Source organism: Takifugu rubripes, chromosome 9 (assembly GCF_901000725.2).
Source record: "Takifugu rubripes chromosome 9, fTakRub1.2, whole genome shotgun sequence".
Classification (NCBI taxonomy): domain Eukaryota; kingdom Metazoa; phylum Chordata; class Actinopteri; order Tetraodontiformes; family Tetraodontidae; genus Takifugu; species Takifugu rubripes.
The window spans coordinates 12,468,480-12,490,253 of record NC_042293.1 but is presented as its reverse complement, the minus strand read 5'-3'; the positions used below and the strand labels follow the sequence as shown (position 1 = coordinate 12,490,253).

Below are 21,774 nucleotides of genomic sequence, written 5' to 3'. Positions count from 1 at the left end.
TAAGTAGAAACATTATGATCCAGTCAAGGTGTCGACAAATGAATGAATGCTTTAATTGCCCTGAACTGTATAATTTCTAAATGTCTGTTCTTGCTGTTGGGACCAGGACGGATCCAGGTTGGCCTCAGGATCGGACGAGACGTCGGACGGGGGGGCACGTGCTGGGCAGCAGGAGCAGCTCTCCTCACCTCAGGTAGGAGAGGCCCCCTCAGGGGTCTGATTGGGACCCTGTGTAGCTCTGCTGGTGTCAGGCTGGGAGGAAACTCCCCACATGCCCCGTCGTGTGTGTGTGTGTGGGGGGGGGGGCTTGTTTGGTGAGTGTGTGTTGTTGGCAGTTCCTGGAGATCATGATTGAAGCTGCTGATGGTGTTTGATATCAAACTCCCTGTTTCTGGTGCTCCTACGCCGCTCCGCAATCGACCCCACCTTTTCAGCAGGTGATGCAGTCGACCCCCCCCCCCCCCCCCCCCGTCTGAAAGTAAAAGCCCCCCCCTCTTGTATTAAGAACCCAAAATGTTAATCGCCGCCTGTTTGCTTTTGCGACTTGGGATAATTAGAACGTGAAGTGCTGAGCTGAGTGATGCAACAATGGCTGTTTGTTTTAAAAAAGCCCCCCCCCCCAGTTAACCTGAAGGTTTACGGGTCGGGTTCAGGTGGGTTCTGAAGGTTTACGGGTCGAGTTCAGGTGGGTTCTGAAGGTTTACGGGTCGAGTTCAGGTGGGTTCTGAAGGTTTACGGGTCGAGTTCAGGTGGGTTCGCTGGCAGGAACGCTCGCGCCGAGTGTCTGTGATCAGTCTGATTAGCGTGGGAACGCTCTGTGCAGCGGCAGCAGACAGACCAGCGGCTATTTTCAGACTCGTTTATTATTTTTACTCTAGAATCTCCAGAATCCGACGGACGGGTCAGAACATTGGCTGATATAATAAATCTGTCCCCTCCCAGTCAGCACTGGGAAGAGGCCTCACTGGTTTAAATGGGTGTCAGCTGGATTTTAGACTCACACGTGAGCACTCAAACAGAATTCTGGGATTATTGGTGGGAATCTGGGAATGGCTCATTATCATATGGATTTGTTTCCTTTATCTTCGCTTATGTTGGTGTGAACGGGAGCGACTGTAGAATCCTGACGCCGGTGGTTGGACCTCCGGCTGGTCGGAGGCGTTATCTGTGTTTGGCGTAACGATCCGGCGGCGTCCATTTTGATTTCGACACGATCGAGGCGGCAGCAGAATCTCGCCGATGCTCGTGAGCTGGAGCTCCAGTCGGGGACCGTGCACAAGCGTCATCTGATGTTTCTCCACAGAAATATTTAAACCTTTGATGCTGTGAAACAGGGGAGGGTCCGGATCCGGTCCTCGTGGACCACAATCCGACCGGGGTTTCTGTCCTACCAGGCGACTAAGGGAAGTGGGATCCCAGGTGGAAGCGCTGGTAACCGGGTAGGACGGAGATCCCGGCTGGACTGTTGTCCTCGAGGACTGGATCCGGACACCCCTGTTTCACAGCATCGGTCACGCAGAGCGTGCGTCGACTGGGACCCACTCATCTGGACGCAGACTGGATGAAAGGATGAAAGGATGAAAGGATGAATGCTGTCAGATCACCCGCAGCTACAGACACACGCAGCCGTCCTGATTCTGCCTGTGCAAATTGCTGTTGAGCTTGTTTGAAACCAGATGAATACGCAGTTAAACCACAGCTGAGGTAAAACAGTCCTCCCCCCCACCCTTTCCCCCCCAGCAACCAACATGCTCCACATCCAAACTCGGCTAAAAAATTTCGGAACGCCGCGGTGCTAACGTCACCTTGCAGCGGATGGTTATTTTCATTAGCGCCGCATCACAGTGACATCATCAAGAGTCGATCAAGGTCTCGTGAAAGAATTCAGAGAAGAAGAAGAAAATAAAATCGGCGCGGTCTCAAGGATCCGTCTCATCAAATTACAATCCGGGCCCGGGGAGCAGCGGAAGCCGGCGTGCTTCCATAACAGAAGAGGAGACGCTTCCATGACAACAGGAAGATTGATGACCTGCTTCTTTTCCAGATTCTTTTTTCCCCCCTGCAATAAACAAACAAATGTCATCCTGTCCCTCTGGGGACGGTCGGGAAGGCCAGAATTCCCTGAGAAATACGGGAATACGCATTTCTGACTGTGGCCGAGCACACGATGCCCGATGATGTCTGGATGTGCGGCCGACCCGGACGGAGGCTGGAGAAAACTCTGCATATTTTAAGCGTTATTCCAGATCTGACCCAAAAGCCGCGGCTGCGGGGCAAAACCAGCTGAACTTTTCGCCCTTTTGTCCCCGGCGGGGTGTTTATGCGAGCAGCAGGAGGTGTGAAGGAGGAAACGCCGACGCCAAAGACCACCGTGCTCTCGGAGGCTAAATCCGTCCCCGCCCAATCAAAAGGCCCATTGTGAGTGGAAACCCGGTGGGCCCCGCAGGTTGCTGCTGCGTCACTTAGAGGTTTTAAACCTTTTCAGAAACTGCCCGCTAATGTCTTTGTTCCGGAAAGACGGCGGAAAAACCTCAGGCCTTAGAAAAAAAAAGCGAGGCTGACGTCAGAGGGGGCCGAGAGCGGCGGTGGCGGCGGCGGCGGCGCTGCAAACGGGACGCGCTCCATCCCAGACTTTCACTGGTGTCATGGAAAAGCTCCACGGCGGAGCTGTCAGGCAGCCAAACACTCTGCTTTCTCTCACTGTAATGAGAAAATGGCTTGTTGTGAAGTCGGAGCTCCGACCAAACATCTGCGGTTAAAGCCCCGGCCCCCGGCACCCCCTCCTTTCCCATCCCGGCGGCCCCGGCCGGGTTCATCCGGGTCGGTCGTGGCTCGGCCTCGGGTGAGACGCAGCATCATCCCACACCTTCATCTGACGGCGAGTTAAAGCGGCCCCCGCGTTTGTCGACACGAGGATTAGGGCTTAATTACATCTGGGCCGAGGAGCAGCCCGTCGGAGCGGGGGGGTACATTAGGGAGGCGTTGAGGTGTGTGTGTGTGGGGGGGGGTAAGCTGGTGTAATATGCCAGGTGCGTCCGGGGTATTAGCCAACACTGGCCAGGGTGAGATCACAATAAACCTCCCCCGTCTCAATCCTCACCCTGATGCTGGCCAGGGATGGTTGGAATCACAGACTCTGTGCCTGGGCAGGATCACAGCCTGGCAGGCACGTTCATTTAGCCGTCACTCCGCTGCTGCCGGAGCTCCAGAGCTCCGGAGCTCCGGGTCGAGACCTCGCTTTTGAAGATTAGACATCTTTGAGGATTTTTGCCTTCATCTTAAGGTTAAAAAAAAAAAAAGGTGCAACGTATTAAACCTTTGAACACGTCAGACAGAAATGAGCAGGATCGCTCCAGCGTCCCGGATGTTCCTCCCACCCAGTTCCCGGGAGGTTCTCTCCGACTCCAGACGCCCCTTTAAAGCAGGTGAAACCAATTTTTACTGGGAATCGCTGAAATCCCTGTCCTGGTTTCAACTTTGTTTTAAGAACGACTCTTAAAACAACCATCCGATCTCTAGTCTCGACCTTAGGAGCCTCTTCCAACATTCCGACATTCCCTGTTGTTGCTGGATGTGAGGGAGGAAACTGGGGGGGCGTTAGCAGGAATCTCTGCCGTGATACTGCAGGTACTGAGAGCTCCGAGCAACTTTTGACCACTTGACCGAGCAGACACTAAATATTTACACCCAAAGCGGCCGTTTAGCTGTTAAACCAGGTCAGGCCTTCTGTTTCCAGCCTTTTCCTTTACCCACCCAGTTGGGATCGCTGCCTCCTGGGTCCTCCAGCTTAGTTTCCACCTGTTGTCCATTACTGGTCGAAAAGCTCCAGCTGTAAAGATAAACATCTGCAATTTTTCTTTTGTAAATAAGGAAACCTTTACTCTGGAAATTGTGATGACTGCTGCTTCCACGAGGGTCTCGCTGGGACTGATTTGGTGAAACTAACGTCAGCAGTTTATTTTTTTTTTCTCTTTCCCCCCTCGTAAGGAACATCGTGGATGGAGGTGGTCTGAATCTGCAGTGTTGCTCTGCCTCATTTCCTGCTAATTGATCTACAGCATGTGGTGCAGGAGGCTGATAGCGATCTGCACGCCTGCTGGTGCGACGACCTCCAGCCCTGAGCCAGATCTGCTGGACCGCATTAAAGCTACTGGCGCCGAGTCAGCAGGTTGAGGCCATAACGGCGGTGTTGGGACGCTGTAGTGCTGCAGACGCTGCAATTCCCAACTCACTTGTTTCTTATTAAAACGTGGTCCTTCTGGTTGATGGATGCGAGGGTGATGGGCAACATTCACCAATAAGGAGTCCGTTAAACTTGTTTCCGACCGCAGCGGCGCCGAATGGTGCCGTGGGTGTAATGACGGAAAGCGACCAGTAGGTGGCGGAAAGAACACGTGTTAGAATTCCCTGTTCCTGCAAAAAAAAAAAAAAAAAATTACACGGCCGATAAAGACGCGTTTGTGCTTTTTCTTGGGGGAAAAAGTTACAAAATATATTCAGTGATTGCACATTGCCTCACTTTTTAATTTTTTTTTTACTCTAGAGGCCTCGTGAAAGATGAAGATAGGAAAAATCCACAGTTCTGTAGAAATGACAGTATTTTTCCGCCCTGCCACCCAATCAGCGGCCGCGCCTGACGTCTCCAGATGAGTGTAAAATCAAGGTTGAGTTGAAACGCTCTGTTAGATCCTCTAACGGCTCCGTACTCCAGGTTGCGCTGCCTCTAATCTCTCCCTGTCTCCCCCTCGTTGTGACCCGAGAGGTCACACTTTCCTCCTATCAAGCATTTCATGTTGTCTTCCACCACCTTATAGTGCTGGAAGACATTTTAAGCGGCCTTGTGCAAACGATCTGGCAGATTATTACAAAAAAAACACCCACTTTGGTTGGTTGACTTCCAGTTAACTGGGAGCAGCGGCCAGATTGACCCGCTGGGAGAGCGGAGACAGACTTGTCCGTGGCGCTCTCCATTAGCCGGCACCAGCTGTTGATTAAGTTTCAATAGACTCTCACTAGTTGGTTTCCCCGGCGTTGCCTCCTAATAAAGGCCAGGGCCGATCTGGCCGCCATTGTCTCCCTTCATCACAGCAAATGACCACTGAGTGCTGCCGCGGCGTGGAATCGATAGGGGGACGATCGGAGTCCGGAACGCCAGCGGATTACTGATGAGAGCGACCCGGCGTGTTTAGCTATTAAAGTGTCTGTGTGTGAAATGTAATAATAATAGTTGGCGAGAAGGATCTTTAAAGAAAAGGGAGAAAATGAGAAGTAATAGGCGTCTGGGTTTAAATGCCCGATTGTTTCTGAGGTACCGATCCGCCTTCGCTTGCACAACCAGTAGGGATTTTTCTCCGCGTAGCCGCGACGCCTCGGATCGATATCGGCTGGAAGTTTGCAGCCTTTTCTCCAGTTCTCCAGATTCTGTCCCGTTTGTCTGGACCCGCCCGTGTGTGGCCGGCCGGGCCAGAGAGAGCGCCTCATCGCCGAAGCTTAGAACTGAGCTCTTTCCCCCCTCGGCTGTGAGTTTAGACCCAACAAGACGCCGTAAAAACCAGACCCGCATTTGCGTTTTTGCATAATGTAATTTGTGTTTGGACGGAGAAATGTGGGCGATCTTATGAATAATAGAGGCAGCTCGTGCCTCCGTGCCAGGGTGGGTAATAACGAGGCCCTTTCTATCAACGTGGGCCGAACACAGAGCCCAGAGCATTAGCTGCAGACGTCTGGCGATAAATCAGCCGTTTGCAGTGGGAGGGGGGGGTGTTTGGCACGGGGTTGGGGGGGGGGGGGGCTCCCTGAGGAAGCCTCCCGGAGCGGTGCCATACGATGAGGCCCCCCCTCACTGAGCACCGCAGCTCTCCCCGGCGGCTTTTAATCACCGCAAATGGGCCGCGCTAACAACGGGCTGTATTTCACGTGCTCTACGATCGTTAGAGCGTCCCGCCGCCCTTTCTTTATGGCGAGGAGATGTCGGGTTTCTGGCGTAATTGGGCTTTTTATGTTTGTGTTTACTCTGCGCGGAGTGCTTCTCCCTGGGATCTCCTCGGGGGGTCGACGGCTGACGCGCTTTCTGCTCCGCTCTGCTTACGAGGAGGCTTTGAAATGATCGCGGGCTGCGCCTGCGGATGATGGATGGGTTCTGGGGCGGGAGACCCGGGCAGCTGCAGTTATCTGAGCCCGAATGTGACCATCGTGGGCACGCCACGAGTAGGGGGACAATAGAGCGGGAGAGGTCTGCGTCGCCGCGCTGATGGATGGCGTCTGTCTGGCCCAATCCAGGGTCATTAGTCATGCATTTCAGCGTGGTGGGGGGGGTTGGCTAACTGCAGCCGCGGAGGCTAGGTGAAGTGTAAATAACCTCTTCCATGTCTTTAATGTCTTGTCTTTAACTCGTTCCTAGTTGCGAAGCGCACGTCTCTGGCCCGCCGTGCGGGGGAACGCCATCACGAGATGAGGATAATATCAAACGCTGGCGTTTGATCGCAACGTCGCGAGCCGAAGAGTCGGCTCCGTCTGTGCTAATTTACGCTCCTCGTTTGATGTTTACGGGTAACGACGCGACGAAGGACCCCGCCGCCGGCGTCGGAGATCGTGCCATTAGCTGCTCTTCTGAAATCGCAGCTATTATCTCAGATTTCCTTTAATCTGACGACATCTGAGGCCTCTGGTGTTTAGAGGCTAGGAAACGTCTGAGCGCTGCCACGGTCGCCCTTCCGGTCGCTACATCGCTAACGGGTCGGACACCTCGACTGATGCTGTCGCGCAGGTTTGCAGCTCTGCTCTTTCGATTCGTCACAAAACGACTTGAGTACAGACACATTTGGGCTTAACTGTGTTTATATTTGGGGTTGTAAACACGCAGCCCAGGCAGGATCTCAGACGCGCACAGTCCCGCTGCACCACATCCATTATTGATGCTGATAAATATCCACTGCATGATGTCGGGTGTGTGTTTCAGTGTGTGTGCGTTTATTTCTGGGTGGTGACGGGGCTGTCGGTCCTCCTAAATGCAGTTATACCTGTTTGTGTGTGTGTGTTTGCCTTAATAATGAAAAAAAATGAGCATCCACAGTCAACCTGTCATCTTATTCCCTCACATCCCAGCCCTGTGTGGTAGCCTCAGACTGCAGCACGCACGACTGGTATTGACACACGTATCTGTTTACTCTCCTGTGCGTGTGTGATGGTGCTGCTGCGCGGCGCCGACGCTGCTGCACCTGTTTCATGTGTCTTAACACGCTCGTGGCTTCAGAAAGCCCCGCAGGTCTCCGCGCTGGGTGGAAACACTCACGCTGACACACACTGACACGCACTTTGATGAATAATTGAAAAGGCGGATGAGAGGGCCAGCGTACCTGAAGGAGAGGCGAACCCACCTGCTTTCACATCACACGCCTTTGGATCAAACCAGTTTTGTTCCCGCAGTCGCACATTTGGCTTCTCGTCTGCCAGCCGCGTTTCAGGTTCTGGAAGAGTCACACACACTCGCACACACACTTGTACTTTACCAAGACTTTTATTGCATTCCCGCGGCACTTAACCCTACCTTCAAACCATCTTAGGCGGATACTTCCGCTGGAAATAGTCCCACAACCGACCGGAAATCTGCCTGTTGCTGCTCACAGTCTTGATTATCTAACTTTCCTTTATGAGACAGATTGTTGTTCCCCGGAATCCAGCGCCATAAACCGCGTAATTATGCTAGCTAATTCAGACCTGCCGTGCTGAGACTGCAAACGCACCAAAAGACAACGCCGGCGTGTTTGCATATCTGGTTGTAGCGAATCGGCGGTGTGTAATTGAGGATGCTGTTATCGTGGCCGTCAGAGCCCTGAGAGCCTTTAACAGCCCGGCTCTTTATGACTGTCTGTATTATGGATGCAGGATGGCTCGTCAGAGGCCATAAACATGGGCCCAGTCAGCAGAGTCCACTCATTAAGAGACATCTGAGTCTAATCATTTATTGATGCCTTTTATGAGCCGTTGTCCCGGATGTTCGGCTTCTCATTGTTCATGACGTCCGACGTGGAGGCCTTAGATTTCGGGGATTCATGGTTTGATTCGGGTTTTCTCTTTAAAAAAAAAAAAGAAAAAAAGAATCCGAGCAGAATCGGACGGAGTCAACAAGCTGCAGCTGCTTCATCGGTAAAAGAAAAAAATAAATCAACATGCAGAAACTAAATTAGCCGCTGCTGCTCCGTAATAATTCATCTACTTAAGAAAATAAACACATTTGACTAGTTAAGCTATACCCAGAGTAAATAGGTGATTATATGGACTGTGTAAAGTTTTATTAGTCCTTTTATGAGGCTCTCTGGTGGAGCGTCAATGAATCGTTCCTATTTGACATTTGCTGGGCAGCTAGGATGATAAAGCTGTTGAACCGACACTTTTTATGAAAGGCATTTTTGCTCACTTAAGGTTTTATTACAGTGTAGGAAGCCACAGGCCGCTGCACACGGCCCTGAAGGGCCGAGGAGGAAAATCATTAGGACTTCGGGGCGTATCGAGGGGATAAATTAGGCTGGTTCTCCGGGAATGAGAGCTCAGAAAACTCCTGGCGCTGGCGTGGAAGAGCTCGCACCTCGATGGTGCTTCAGCTGGCAGCACCACTAAACGCGCACCGGGACGTTCAGCAGGGAGCTCGGGGGAGATTTTATGGGCGCGCTGAAGCTAACGACACGTTTCTTTATGGCTGCGCTTCGTTGGCTCGTGCGTCACGATCAGGGGGCGTTTCAATCGGAAGGATTCGCCGCATCGTGGTGGGTTTGTTTACATATAGATGCTGCAAAGAATCAACGTGGCAACCGTCGACACACGGGTGACCAGTTTCCACTTATAGTGTGAAGGGTCACAGCAATCATTGACATAAACAATATAAAATATAACTGTAAATGTAACATAAATAATATATGGAAAACTGCACGTTTCAAAGACCCGGAACAAAAACTTTACCGGTCTAAGTTCACTAAATTCCGACATCCTGTTGGGATTAACGGAGATCAGAGACGTGGGAGGTGAGGTGACACCTGGGTGTGTAAGTGCTCAGGATGAGTTTGATGATGGACTCTGTTCTATGATCGTGATCACCGCGCGTCCACGCCGCCCTCCGAGTTATCCTGCCGACAGCAGCAAGAGCCCATTTTTAATCTTTTGTATCGACGAACCCTCCCTGTCAAGGTTAAATAAGCAATAAAATCAATCAAAAAGTGATGGGAAAATACGCTCAATTCTTCAAAACGTGCCCACGTCGGCGTCTTTGTTACACAAACACTTGCTGTTCTGACACTAAACATGAACTGATGTGCGTTTGGGGGCTCGTACGGGGGATCAGAGGTCATCGGGCTGATTATAAGCGGGTCCGGGAGGATCGGCCTGCCTCAGCAGATAAAAGAGGTTGGAAATATTGAGAGGGGCTCCATCCATCAGCCGCCGAGGTGGCACATCAGCCACTTTTTCTCAGCTCTGCGGGCTGACGGATGGCTCTGCTACGGACATGAAGACATCCGAGGGGCCGTCATTATCAGCGTGACCCTGCAGACAGCTGAGGGGGGGCAGCGGCTAATCAAAATCAATGGCTGCGCGGCGCCACAGAGAGGGAGAAGGTGGACGGGCTGTTCAGCGAGGGGTAACCTTGATCTCCCAGGAAGTCACTCCAAAAGTTGTAGTCCGAGTTGTCTTTGAGGGGCGCTACTGCCATAAATATCTCCCAACAGCCTGTCGGGGTGAAAAGGGAGACGGCAAAGCCCTCAGAGAACAAGCTGAACGTGATTACGGACACTGGAGCGCATTCCTCGCTGCATGGACACAAAATAATGGAAAATAATATTGATCCTATGTTGCAATTCTTTATAATTAGGCCATCACTGGAAGCAGGAGCCCATTTAGCATCTGTGGAGTGCGTGGACCATTACCTGGTGGTGCCAGGTTTTTACCCTGAGATGTTGCTCCTCACATTTCCTCACATGGGGGAGCAGTAATGTGCAGCCTAAGTGAGATAGATTTGTTTTTAATGACTGGCAGGGCTCTGGCCAGCTGAACTGATATTACGTGTGAGGAAGGGAAGAGAGCATCCGTCTCATAAAGGCTGCGTGGCCAAAGGTTACCATCAGAGCCCGCATCAGCCGGCGAGTCGCAGACCTTTTTTCCTCCTTTTTAATGGGGTGACAATAATTGCAAGTCTAATGGAGGCTCGGTCTCATGCTAGTTAGCGCTGCAGCGCTGGTTTCCTGCTCATTTGCAGAGCCCTGTGTGTGTGTGTGTGTGTGTGTGTGTGTGTGTGTGGGATGGGGGGGGGGGGGTCTCCGTGCTTAGAGAGCCGTGCACTGACAGGAAGCTGCGACACCCCTCGTTATTGACAGAAAGGCCACACACACGCACACAAACACGCGTGAGGATTAAAAGATAAACATAATTAATCCTCTTTGGGTCGACAAATGGCAATATTAATGCGGGCAGTGCCTCACCTAGTCGGAGCTGTTCAAGCACAAGCACGTGCATTTTGACGGCAACCTGCAGAGAGTGAGAGAGCGAGGGAGCACGAGCGAGCGAGCGGCCGTGTTGTGAGCGATGGACCGCTGTGTCGTGTATGTCACCGGGCTTCGTGTACCACCTGAGATATAAGAGGGTGACAGGTGCAGACCATTAGACGCTGGAGCTGGGAGAATAGCCTTCAGTCAAACATTTATCTCTGGCCGTGGAGGCGCTACAGCTGAAAAGTCTTTGTTCGCCCTTAGTGCAGCTGATGGCAGCCATTTCGTCTGTGTCCTCTGAAATCAATATAAAGAGCGACTCTGTCAGCCCGTCGTCATCTCCTCCTCGAGGAGGGGGGAAGGGGGGGCTCTGCCTTCTCCCGCTGTAGCTCGTTAGAGATGCACAAAACTTTCTTCATCCTGTCCGAGTTGTCAGCTCAACCTCGCCTTTCGGGCAAACTACCCTCCAATTTACCTCGCCGTGGTCCAAGAACATTGGCCCCACCCCTTCCTGCTGCGGGAGAAGCGACAGCCTGGCACTAATGACCATATTATTTTGAGAAATAAAACTCCTTCAATGGAAATGTCATTGCTTCGACCTTTTTGCTTATGTAGGGAGGACCCGCGACAGGGACGCCGTCACTTAAGAGTTATTAAACGGAAGAGACTGAAAATAAGTGCTTGTCCTCTGGAGGATACACGGGACATGTGATGCGAACGGTACCTACAAATAGCTTTGTGGTGCAATTTGTCTTCAATGTCTGGGTTGAAGCTGTCCTGAGGGTGCTGCAGCACCCCCCGGTGGCATGAGGTGGCACTGTTTGTTACGCTGCTGGCACCACATTTGTATACGCGCCGGCAGTGGGTGCACGTGTGCCTGTCTGATAGTGTTTGGTGGGAGCAGGCGGGGTCGTGAACCCGGGATCCAGATTACCTTGAGCACAAGTGGTAAAGAGTTAACCAAAACAACTAACCGGGAGCTGCTCGTAATCTACGATGGACAAACAAAACGCAAACCTGCTGAGTCTGCGTCCGCGGCCCACCTGCCAGTGGTTCATTTAATTCCAGAACTCATTTTCATGAGTGGGTGACCCGGCCCGGTGGGCGGGTGTCGTTAGATATAAATGAGATTGCCATAGGTTGCCGTGGAGGAGGCTTATCTGCGGAGGTTACCAGGCAGGGGCAACGGTGTGTGGCTGTGCCGGAGGGGAGGATGAGTGGGAAGCTTAGATATGGAGTTGATTACTCTGGGTTGCCATGACGACGGAGACTGATGCGGCGCTCCGTGAACTGGAATGGTGACAAAATCTTAAAATGAGGAATAGCTTCTGTTTACAACCAGCCCGGGCCTCTGGGTTGCGTGGAATGCCGTTAAGTTCTTCGTGTGTGTGTTGTTTTGTTTTTCCTCCTTGATTCTCAATTAACCCCCCGGTTAGAGGCGTAAATGTATAATAATCTATCCGGCTAAATGAGATTCTCTCCCGGTCCCTCATTTTCTCCTTTGTTGATTACCTCTCATTGTGCGCCACCTTCAAATACTTAATTTCCAGCTGTTTCTTGTCACTCTTTTTTCCTCCTCTTGTTTACCTGTGGTGCCGTTAGCTCTGATTGTCTCTCCCAGTGGTTGATGAGCGGGTTGATTGGCTGGAGGGGGTCTCCGTGGCGAGGGAGGGGGGGCGCCGCCACCGAGCTGTCCTATCTCCTTTTTTGGCAGTTTGCAATCAGGCAGGCGGGCTGAGACGCTGCCTCGTCGCTCCCCCCGCCGCCGCCATGTGCACCAACTCTCATTTACATTGAAGCTCTTGAATGTGGCGACAACAGCCAGGTTGTGGCGGAGGAGAGGCGCCGTTGGTGGAAAGGGTTGTTCACAAAGAAAATCGTAAACAACCAAGATGGAGAAAATGAGAAATATAAAGTGGAGAGTGTGTGCGTGTGTGTGTGTGTGTGCGCGCAGCCCAGAAATATGTGAAATATGAAATATTTGCCCATCTTTTGAATAATAACCTGCCTTATTGATGGGAGCTGCCTGGCAGGCACGACAAAATCCGGATGATGGCCTTGCGTGTCCCCGGCCCTGTAATTAAGCGATATCATGTATATAATATTATTACAGATACCTGCGGAGACCCAGGCTTCATTTCCCCGACGCACTGAGGGGAATTAATATCAGCCGCTGGTTTTGATTTCCTCTTCCTCTCCTCTTCCAGATGGAGCCGGAGCGCTTGGTTATCAGCTCGGAGAGCCGGTTGTCTCCCAGCTTTGTTAATTGAAGTTAATCAGAGGCAGCGTTTCCTGGTGTCGCGGGTGTCGCAGGCTGGTCTTTGTTCTCGTCAAACACCTTCAGGGCTCTTAATGTAGCATCCTGCCGGTCTGACATGGGGACACCTCCCACAGATCGGCCTTGGCAGTTAATTACGGACGGTGCTGCACTGGCACTGACCCCATCTGATAAGGCCCCTCCAGGAGAATCAAACACGACGTAGCTCCGTCCCTCTGATGAGCTTGAAATCTTACAAGTGCGATATGAAGTTGTTTTAATTATTAATATCGCGTAATGCTGCATCTCTTGATGGGTTCCATTTGAATCAATGAGCCTTTTAAGCACAACTGCAGCAATTTCCGGCTTTACCACTGCGCTTAATTCCAGCGCGGCCATAAATCATGTTGGTGGGTTGGGTTGTGTTGTTGCTGCGCGAAACGGGATTCCACATGTGCCCAACGACGACGCCTGCAGGAATCCCTTCAGCATTTTCCACGACGTCGCTTAATTCCCCGAAGTCTGTCAAAGAAAGCATAGTCGGGGGATCAGAGTTGTGGGTATAATACATCAGGTGATTGCGTAAATAGGTCACTTGCTTTCCACGCCGCTGTAGATATATCGAGCGCACCTACTTACAGCTCTGTAGTCTAATATATGCACACTTCCTGGAGCTGGCAGGTTGTAAATGCATCCTTGTGCTGAAGGTTGCTGCCTTCCTGCATGATTTGTAGTTATTTCTTTAATAAATTCCATCTCAAAAATATTGTTAATGCCGTCAATTTTCAGGAGAACCTATGGTGAATATAGATATTGGTGCTGATCCGGTTAGTTGACGGCGTGTTGGTAGAGCTGCGTCGAGTGCCTGATGAGCCACAGACACCGTGTTTTATTGTTGCGTTGGGATCTGCAGGTCAGCAAATCGACCTAATGGTGCCCAAAATCACCGTGAAACACGGAGCGTATGCAGCGTCCTGCGTGTTTACGAGCCCTCAGCCGTGGTTCCCTAAATCACCCCCCCCCGGTAATCAGCAGTGTTGCCGTCGGTCGTGTGTGAGATGAGTAATGCAGCTTATATCCCTCCTATCAGGCCGTTGTCATCGCCTCAGTCCGCCCCCCCCCTCACAAACCGGTGCCAGGCTATCAGCGGCGACCTTGCCGCGGCGGCCCGTCTCCAGGTGGAAGCGATTGATACTCGGCTCCCCCTGACAGCGGGGGTCTATCAGCAGAAGAAAAGCCATATTGATTCATGAGCCAATAAATAGACACAAGTGGTTTTCTCTCTGCTGCTCCTCCTCTATTTTGGCGCCCGTCCTCCTCTCGTTCCGTGCGGTCATTGAGTGAAAAGATCTCGCTCTCGTCAGATCATTGGTGTGCTAGGCCTGATGGAAAGAACAGGGGGGGGGGGGATAGTGTCTGTCGCTGAATCGAGCGGAGAAGGTGTCCTCGCCATCCTGGAGGCCCCCTCTGCTCCATAGATTAAATATTGATCAGAACAATCCTGAAAGTGGAGTTATTATTTTCCCTGCGTGTCATTTCGGGCCCGTGTGGTTACCTCCACCGCGTGGCAAATTTATATCAGTGTCTTAACTCACGGCGAGAGAGACCCATATTCCTGCGGGTCATCTTTTTACATTAAAGTAGCATCGATTTTTACCTCTGAAGGCGGGTCACTCATCTGCGCGTCTGCTCGTAAACACGTGACGCAGGTTGGGCAAAATCACGGAGGCGACGCTCACTACGCGTACAGATAGGTTTTGTATTTATCTACCCAAAAACTACTTCATATCTCATTTATAATTCATAGTTTGGTTCAGATAGACTTTCTTTGCTCTGAAATCTAAATTTTTAGATTTTTTGTAATGCAACAGGGACCCAAATGGTTTGAGGAGGCAGTGTAGGATCTGTGCACGGAGAAGATCTACGTAGACCATCCGTCCACATAGAAGATCTTTGCCATAGTTTGGTTGTTCTCATCCATTCCCGAGTTCACGCTTTGACACATAAGCAACAAAGGGGGCTGTCTTCCTTGTCACGCACCCCCTCCCCAACTGTTTGACAATGTCATACATCTTAATTAGGAATATTTTCTCCAGTTTCCAGCCCAGATGCTTCTGTAACCAAGAAGAAAGATGGAAAATGTGATTTTTGGTGGGTGGAATGTGACCCCCCCTCTCTGCCCTTTAATAGCCCCACACCTCCAGATCTCTTATTGATTTCTCTTGTGTTTCTTATCAAATAATAAAACGCAGCCACTCTGTCATTTGCTAATTTCCACACGTCCCCGTGGCGACCGAGCCGAGAGGTGGGAGGCCCGGCGTGTTTGACCCGCCTCCACTTCCTGGTGGGATAACCCGCCATCGCGAGCACGGAGCCGCCGTCCGCGGCGATTACACGTGGAGAATCACCGCGACATCCGCCGCCTTCGCTCCCAGACACTCGTGTTTTCACAATAACGGTGTGAAAATGGTGCCGTGGAGAGGAACCGCTCAGCCTCCTGTAACACTTCACATCTTTATTAGGGCCGTAATCGAATTACGGCATCGCCGCGGTTAACCCCAGCACAACGGGAGCACATCCAATCACATTTGTGTGAAAAATGAGACGGCCTTTTTAAAAATTTTCAATTACATTGCGGCATAATGCGGTGGCTAATCCCGTCTCCTGTGCCGCCAGAAGCCGTTAATGAATTTGCTTATCCTCCAAGATGCTGGTGTGACTCGTCTCCACCGGGGGGGGGGAGAGGAGGCAGCCTTCCTCTTTGTCTTTCCCTCCCAAACGCCACATCTGGGTGTAATGGATGCAAATCTATTCACAGCAAGGTTAAACAGTTTGTTTTGCCGGCGCCGCTGCTCTGTTGATGTAGGAAGATGTAATCGATGAGCTCACACACTTGAGCCTCGAGCCATCATTTGCCAAATGTTGGAGTTTCCTCCGCACGCTTTATCAGCTTAGAGATTTATTGGATTGAAAAATCTTATAATGTAAGCATAAATATGTGTTCCCAGCTTTTTGAAGAACACACACAAGGACAGAAAGTCTTGATGGATCCAGAACCAACTGAAAGTCCTTCGTTTTATAATAAATTTAGGTAAAATCTCCATTATTTAGGTTGATTTGGGCTTTATCGACCCAGCCTGCTTACTGGTGGTTCACTACTAATCCACCCTGCAACATATTTTTAGCATTTTGTTCCATCCTGAGCCCATTTTCTGTCAACTATCACTTATTCCTCTCACACTCTCCTACCTCTAGGCTGTTTATAGCCTCCAAGAAGAACTTCACATGGAACAGCCTGAGCCAGGATTGAACCCAGAACCTTCTTGCCGCGGGTTGACGGCGCTGAAACAGAATTTGGCTGATTGAAGCTAACGTGTGTGAGCTGCAGTTCCAGGGTGAAAGAAGAGTGCAGGTTCCAAGTCTGATATGAAATCAATGGTGCGTGAGGGTGCAGTCGTACTGGAGCTGCTTTAAAGCTCAGCGTTAGCGTAGCTTTTTATATTCGGAAAGGCTGTAAGATGCTCTGATTAGACGCGACCGTGACTCTTCACTCACCTCCAGCTTTGCGGCTGTATTGTTGAAATGTGATTTTTTTTCCAATATTCACGGCTTCAGAACGGCTCGACTACGCCGAGTTCACTCGCCGACGGTGACATTCGCTCGTCGTAGAGAATCGTTTGGCCTTCGTGCAGCTGGGGATTCACGATCGTGGTTTAACCCACGTTGCACGGAATTAAAAAACCCAAAACAGCTTCAGGGAACACAGTTGAGGCTGGTCAAAGATGGCTGCACCAGCTCTGGTGTTCGCCTCACCGGGTCGTTTGTGTTGTGTTGTGTTGTTGTGTTTATTGTCCCTGCGCGTTACACAAATTAAGGTCAAACGAATCCCGTCACACACTGTTTTAATATCTGTGAGATCAGCAGACCATTACGCCGTGTCTACGCTGAGGGTTCCGCGACGTCGTCTCAGACTGGTGTGGGTGTTTGTCTGAAGCACACACACACACACACACACACACACACACACACACACACACACACACACACACTGACGTCACACGGTCACCGTCATTAGACCTTCACAGGCATCTGCTCACGTCTGTGAACGTGACGTGATCCCTCACCTTCTACATGACAGTTGGCCATTTAGTGCTGAATTTATGCCACCCGTGCCCTTTATCAGTGTGGGGGGGTGGGTGGGGGGGGGCAGATAGAAGGTGTCGCTCAGTGTCCCGGCTTTGATTTGTGTTACTGCTTTTACTCAAGCGGACATTGTAATGACACGGGGGGGCTTTTGAAGAGCCGTGATGGATGTCCTGGTGATGCAGTTCTGCTGCAGCTGCGTTAAACCGGCGCCGCCCCAGACGGACGGAACCGGCCGCGCTGGTCGGCGTCGAATCAAGAGGTCCGCGGTATTTACGGGACATCCAGTCAAATTCTGGTTGAACAGACTTTTTCTTTTAATGCGCCTGAACTGTAAAAGGCTGTTTTTGGTGGAGAACTTTGGTGGGTTTGAGGTGGACTTTAAGGGTGAAGACGCTTCGCACCGGCGTGCAGCTGCGTCCTCTGGGGCAGTTACAGTGGCAGCTACCGGGGTATTAACTCTTTCTCCCAACCCGTAAAAGGCGCCCAGGCATGCGCAGCTGCGTGCTTCAATTAACTGAAATCTTAAATCCTTACGCCGACCGCGAGGTCGTTTAACCGAGTAGCTTTCATTAACTCATCGTTACGATGGTCGCAGACGTGGCGTTTGTGTGGCGTTTTACAGAATAAACCGGCGGCGAACCGAGCTCCGGCTCGGTGTTTGTGGAAGGTTTTGTAGTTATTGTGCGCCGGTGGGATTTAAAAATCTGGGTAATACTCGGAGAGAAGAGCTATTTGATGGGATTCAGAGGTGGGGGGGGGGAAAAAAGATGTATGAAAAAACCCCTTTTGAGGATTCTATTATTTTCTTATCTTGGCTGTAGGAAGTCTGTCGGGATATTCAAAGCAGGTTGTTGAAAGATTTTGTTGATGTCTGAAAACGCACTTTAAATTTCCCCTGTGGCTGTGGAGACCCACAGAAGTTTGAGGAACAGCCTGTAAATGAGAATACTAAATGAAGCGGCCTTCAAATCCTCTTTGGTCTGGCAGCAATCGGGACGTTAACAGGGGTTCTTTGGTCCCGTTCCGCCAACGATTCTGTATTTATTCCCATCGGTTGATTGTATTGACGTCCGTCGTCGTCTGTTCGGGGCTCTAAAGGTCACGCATGGCTGATCCCGCCCTCCCCTTTTCTTCCTCGGTGTCCGCCAGGCGCCCTTCGGCCCCCCTTCTGATGGGAAAACATCTTATTGGTGATAGAAACGCTATCGCGGCGGGCTAGGGCAACCATTACCAGCATCTGAGGGTGTTATCGCAGCCCGCTGTGAGGGCTGATGTATGCATTATACATGGGCGACGCCCCCAATGCCGCCCCCTAACCCGGTCCCAATGTTACCATCCTAATTGTTAGAATACAGAAATGAGAGAACACACAAGGCCGTCCTATATTTTGTCACCTCCGCATCAGTGTTGCAGTGAAACGAGGCCCGTGTGACACACCTGTGGAGTGGACTCGTCCACGGGACGCACGTCTGGGCCACGGCGATCGTGCAGCGGTGCTCTCGGGTGAGCGAGAACCCTCCCGCCGGCGAGGGAGGCGGGACCTCCGTGTGAGAAGCGTGTTTACGGCCTGGAGAGGTCCTTGAGACCCGCTGAGCTGGCGTCGGGTTTGCGGCAGAAATTGAACCGTGCCAGTAAAAATGTCGGTTCTGCTCGATTGTTCTGGAGCGTTACAGCTACACGGGGGTGTTGGAATGAAACTATTTATTTTCATTTTCCCCTCGAAACTGGGAAAACTGTATTTTCTGAGCAGTCCTGGCAAGTTCTGTCCGTTTCCTGGTGAGGGGAGAGCGCCGCGTGTTCATCAAGCTTCATCTCGAACTCGCTGCTACGGGTTTTTCAGGGCTGATGGGATTGCTTTTTCTTTTTCAAAGACTTTCCGATGAACCTGGGCTTTTCTCATTCCCCTGCAGGTTTCCTTTTCTGGGAATTGTGGATCGGCAGATTGGCAGTTTCAGCTGCAGGGCGAAGTTTTAGCGGAGTTCGTCGTTCTTAGTGGCTTTTGTGAGGTTCGCCGGCGTTAATGGAAGCCGTTCAACGGTGAAGCAGTGAAGCGGGTGGAAAAATCACCTGGAATTGCTAGAAGGCCACGAGGGATCGCCAGTTTTGCACGTCCAACCTCGTGCGGTCCGCTCACATCGCCGGGTAGCGTGTCAAGACAAGACAAGAGGGTCGTGTGTTAGAAGCTACAGAGGAAACAACCCCTTGATTAATGCTGGAAGCAAAATGCTAGCTGGTTCTTGCTAACAATCCTGGAATCTTATTAGGGGCTGCTGGTATCACGAAATATAAACCTCGACAGCATCGTCTCGTATCATCAGATCTTTTATCACCATCTTTCATTCGATCTCCAATAATTGTAAAAGGCTTTAACAGCTCAATGATCTGAGAGCGTGACAATAAAATTGTGAGACGGGTCCTAAAATGGGGGCGGAGCCACCTGCTGGAAGGAAATGCAGCCGGTGATCGTCAGGATTGGAGCTGTAACGGGGGAAATGGCGTCTGTCTGAAGTGAATTATTGATTTCAAAATCCTGTCGGCATGATTGTTAAAGAAAAAGGGACCCAATCAGAAGCGTGAACCCTTCCAACGATCCTCAATCCCCTAATACTCCGAGGAAATCCAATTTCACGTGGCCGTAATTGAAATTTATTTTGTCACCAGCGTGGAAAGCCGACATCATTTATTGAGTTCTGTCTTTCTGGGGCCCGAAGATGGAAGCGGCGTTCCCGTACCTGCTCTCTCTTCCGATTCAACCTTTTGGTTCCTGGGTGCTGAACCAACAGCGGTCCGAGCCGGAGACCGATTCAGACGTCGGCCTCCATCTGGGAAAATTGACATTTTAACAGTGGAGTGTGATGTAAAGGCAGCCATAGGAGCGCCCTTCATCCCTCTCAGCCCTGCTGGCAACACACAGCAGAGAGGTCCATTACCTCCACACGGTCGCTTCACTGCCCCCCACCCAACACACACACACACACACACACACACACACGGCCAGCAAGCGTTCAGTATGACTCAAACTAAACTCTGACTGCGGAGCTGCGTTTGAATAATGCTGCAGATTAAAAAGTCAATGAATCATATTTGGGCCGCAGTGGTTGAGCAAAAGCGATCAATCAAATTGAAGGAGAGGCGGGGGGGTGGGGGGGTGGGGCTTCCAGAGAGGTTATTACGTACCCTAATATGGCTATTCCCAATCAGTAATTGGATGATTTTGTTAGCATGCATAGCATAAGGGAATGGCTGTGTGTGTGTGTGTGTGTGTGTGTGTGTGTGTGTGTGTGTGTGTGTGTGTGTGTGTGTGTGTGTGTGTGAAGGCTCTGATTCATCTTTCTGATTTATTCCTCATTTTTGTCCGTCTAATTTAAATCTCCGTATAGGTTCGTATCTCCCTGAGTGTTGATTTTCTCCTAAATATCGGGAACGTCCCTCAAAGCTGGAAAAGGCGTGTTGGCTTTTGACAGGTGGGCTCATAATTCCCGGCTCCTCTCGGTGCTCACAGAAGGAAAGTTGCTGTTTTAATTACTCGTGCAGCAAGGTGGCCTTTCATTTTGGTCTGTCACAGTCGGTGGTGTGTGTGTGTGTGTGTGTGTGTGGGGGGGGGGGGGTGTTAATATCTCCCCTCCGTCTGTGGTGGTAACTTGAGGGTGAAATCATTGCGCTTTGTTCTTCGCTGCTGTTCTGCACATAGTTTGGAGCAAAATGTCGCCTCCTAGAAAGAAGGAACAGCTTTAAAAGTGAAAGTGGATCAAAATTCTTCTTTATTTTTTTATTTTTTTCCTTTTCCAAGCAACACTTTCTTCCACATGCGCCAGTGTTTGCCTGTCAAAAACCAGCGGCCTGTTTTACACGACTGCCAGGCTGTTTGTTTGGTGTGTGTGTGTGTGTGTGTGTGTGTGTGTGTGTGTGTGTGTGTGTGTGTGTGTGTGTGTGTGCGTGCGTGCTTCCACTCAAGCATCTGGCACCTGCTGTGATTGGTGTGGCGAGCCCTCAGGCCTTTTCATAGGTGATAGATGACACCTATCACGACCTGTCGGCGGGGGCCCAGGCAACCAACCGGCAGCCCCCCCTCCCTCACTGTCAGCCTCACTTTTAGATCAGGGAGAGATGGAGGGATGTGAGGCGGGAGAGAGAGAGACTTATTGGCTTTTTATGAATATAAAGGCGTGTGTAGCGTCGGGCTACTAAGCTGCCAAAAGCCCCAAACACGGGACGAACGGCGGCCCGTTCCTCAGACGGCGTGATGGAAATCGGGAATAAAAGTTGCATCACTGAGGGAAAGGCGGCGCGGCGGAGCCGTGAAGACCTTTTCATCAGAGGAACGCGCGGTGTGCTTTTCTCCCCGAAGCCGTTAGGCGTACATTCACGTAGAGGTGAGCGTGAATGAGGAGATAAAGGAGGTTCTTCTCCAGGAACGGGCCGTGCTGGGGCCCGGCGAGGAACGCTGCCAGGCAGCTTCTCTTCTGCCTCTCCAGCCTGTAACAACAATTAAAAGCCATCTGCTGCTCTGCTTTTCTGGCTTTATCTTTGTTTTTTCCATCTTTAATTTCTGCTGTCTGAGATCATCCGTCTCCGTGTCATCATCTGCCTCCCGGTGATGAGTTCCTGAGCGGGATCCCGCTGGCTGCGCCTTTGATGCTTTGGTGCTTTCAACTGGGCGTTCTCATCAAAGACATAAATGTAATGCGTTGGGCTGCTGAGTGGAACTTCTGATGTGTCTCCAGAGGGATTCCTACCACATCCGGTCCGTCCTCTGTCCGTCCGTCCGTCCAGCACAGTGACCCGCTCTCGCAAATATGTATCACAGAGTCAGTGGGCGTGGCTTATTGAGATCAAAGCAAATTGGTTCAATTGGTTGAAGGGAGCGGCGCCATTTGGCTGCTTTCATCTATTCCTCCT

The 21,774-nt window shown here is 51.1% G+C and overlaps 1 protein-coding gene and 1 long non-coding RNA gene across 2 annotated transcripts in view; one reads left to right on the top strand and one right to left on the bottom strand.

Moving 5' to 3' along the window:
- Positions 1-21,774, top strand: part of LOC101073678 (PDZ domain-containing RING finger protein 4-like) — a 57,804-nt gene that overhangs the window by 1,171 nt on the left and 34,859 nt on the right. Inside the window, exon 2 of the mRNA XM_011607488.2 lies at positions 107-193. Within this exon, the coding sequence (XP_011605790.2) occupies positions 107-193 (87 nt within the window). The remainder of the gene's footprint in view (positions 1-106; positions 194-21,774) is intronic.
- On the bottom strand, positions 20,671-21,706 carry LOC115250991 (uncharacterized). Its single transcript, XR_003889527.1, has 2 exons — positions 21,612-21,706; positions 20,671-21,537 (listed from the first exon to the last, which is right to left on the bottom strand). It is a non-coding gene; the product is annotated as an uncharacterized lncRNA (long non-coding RNA).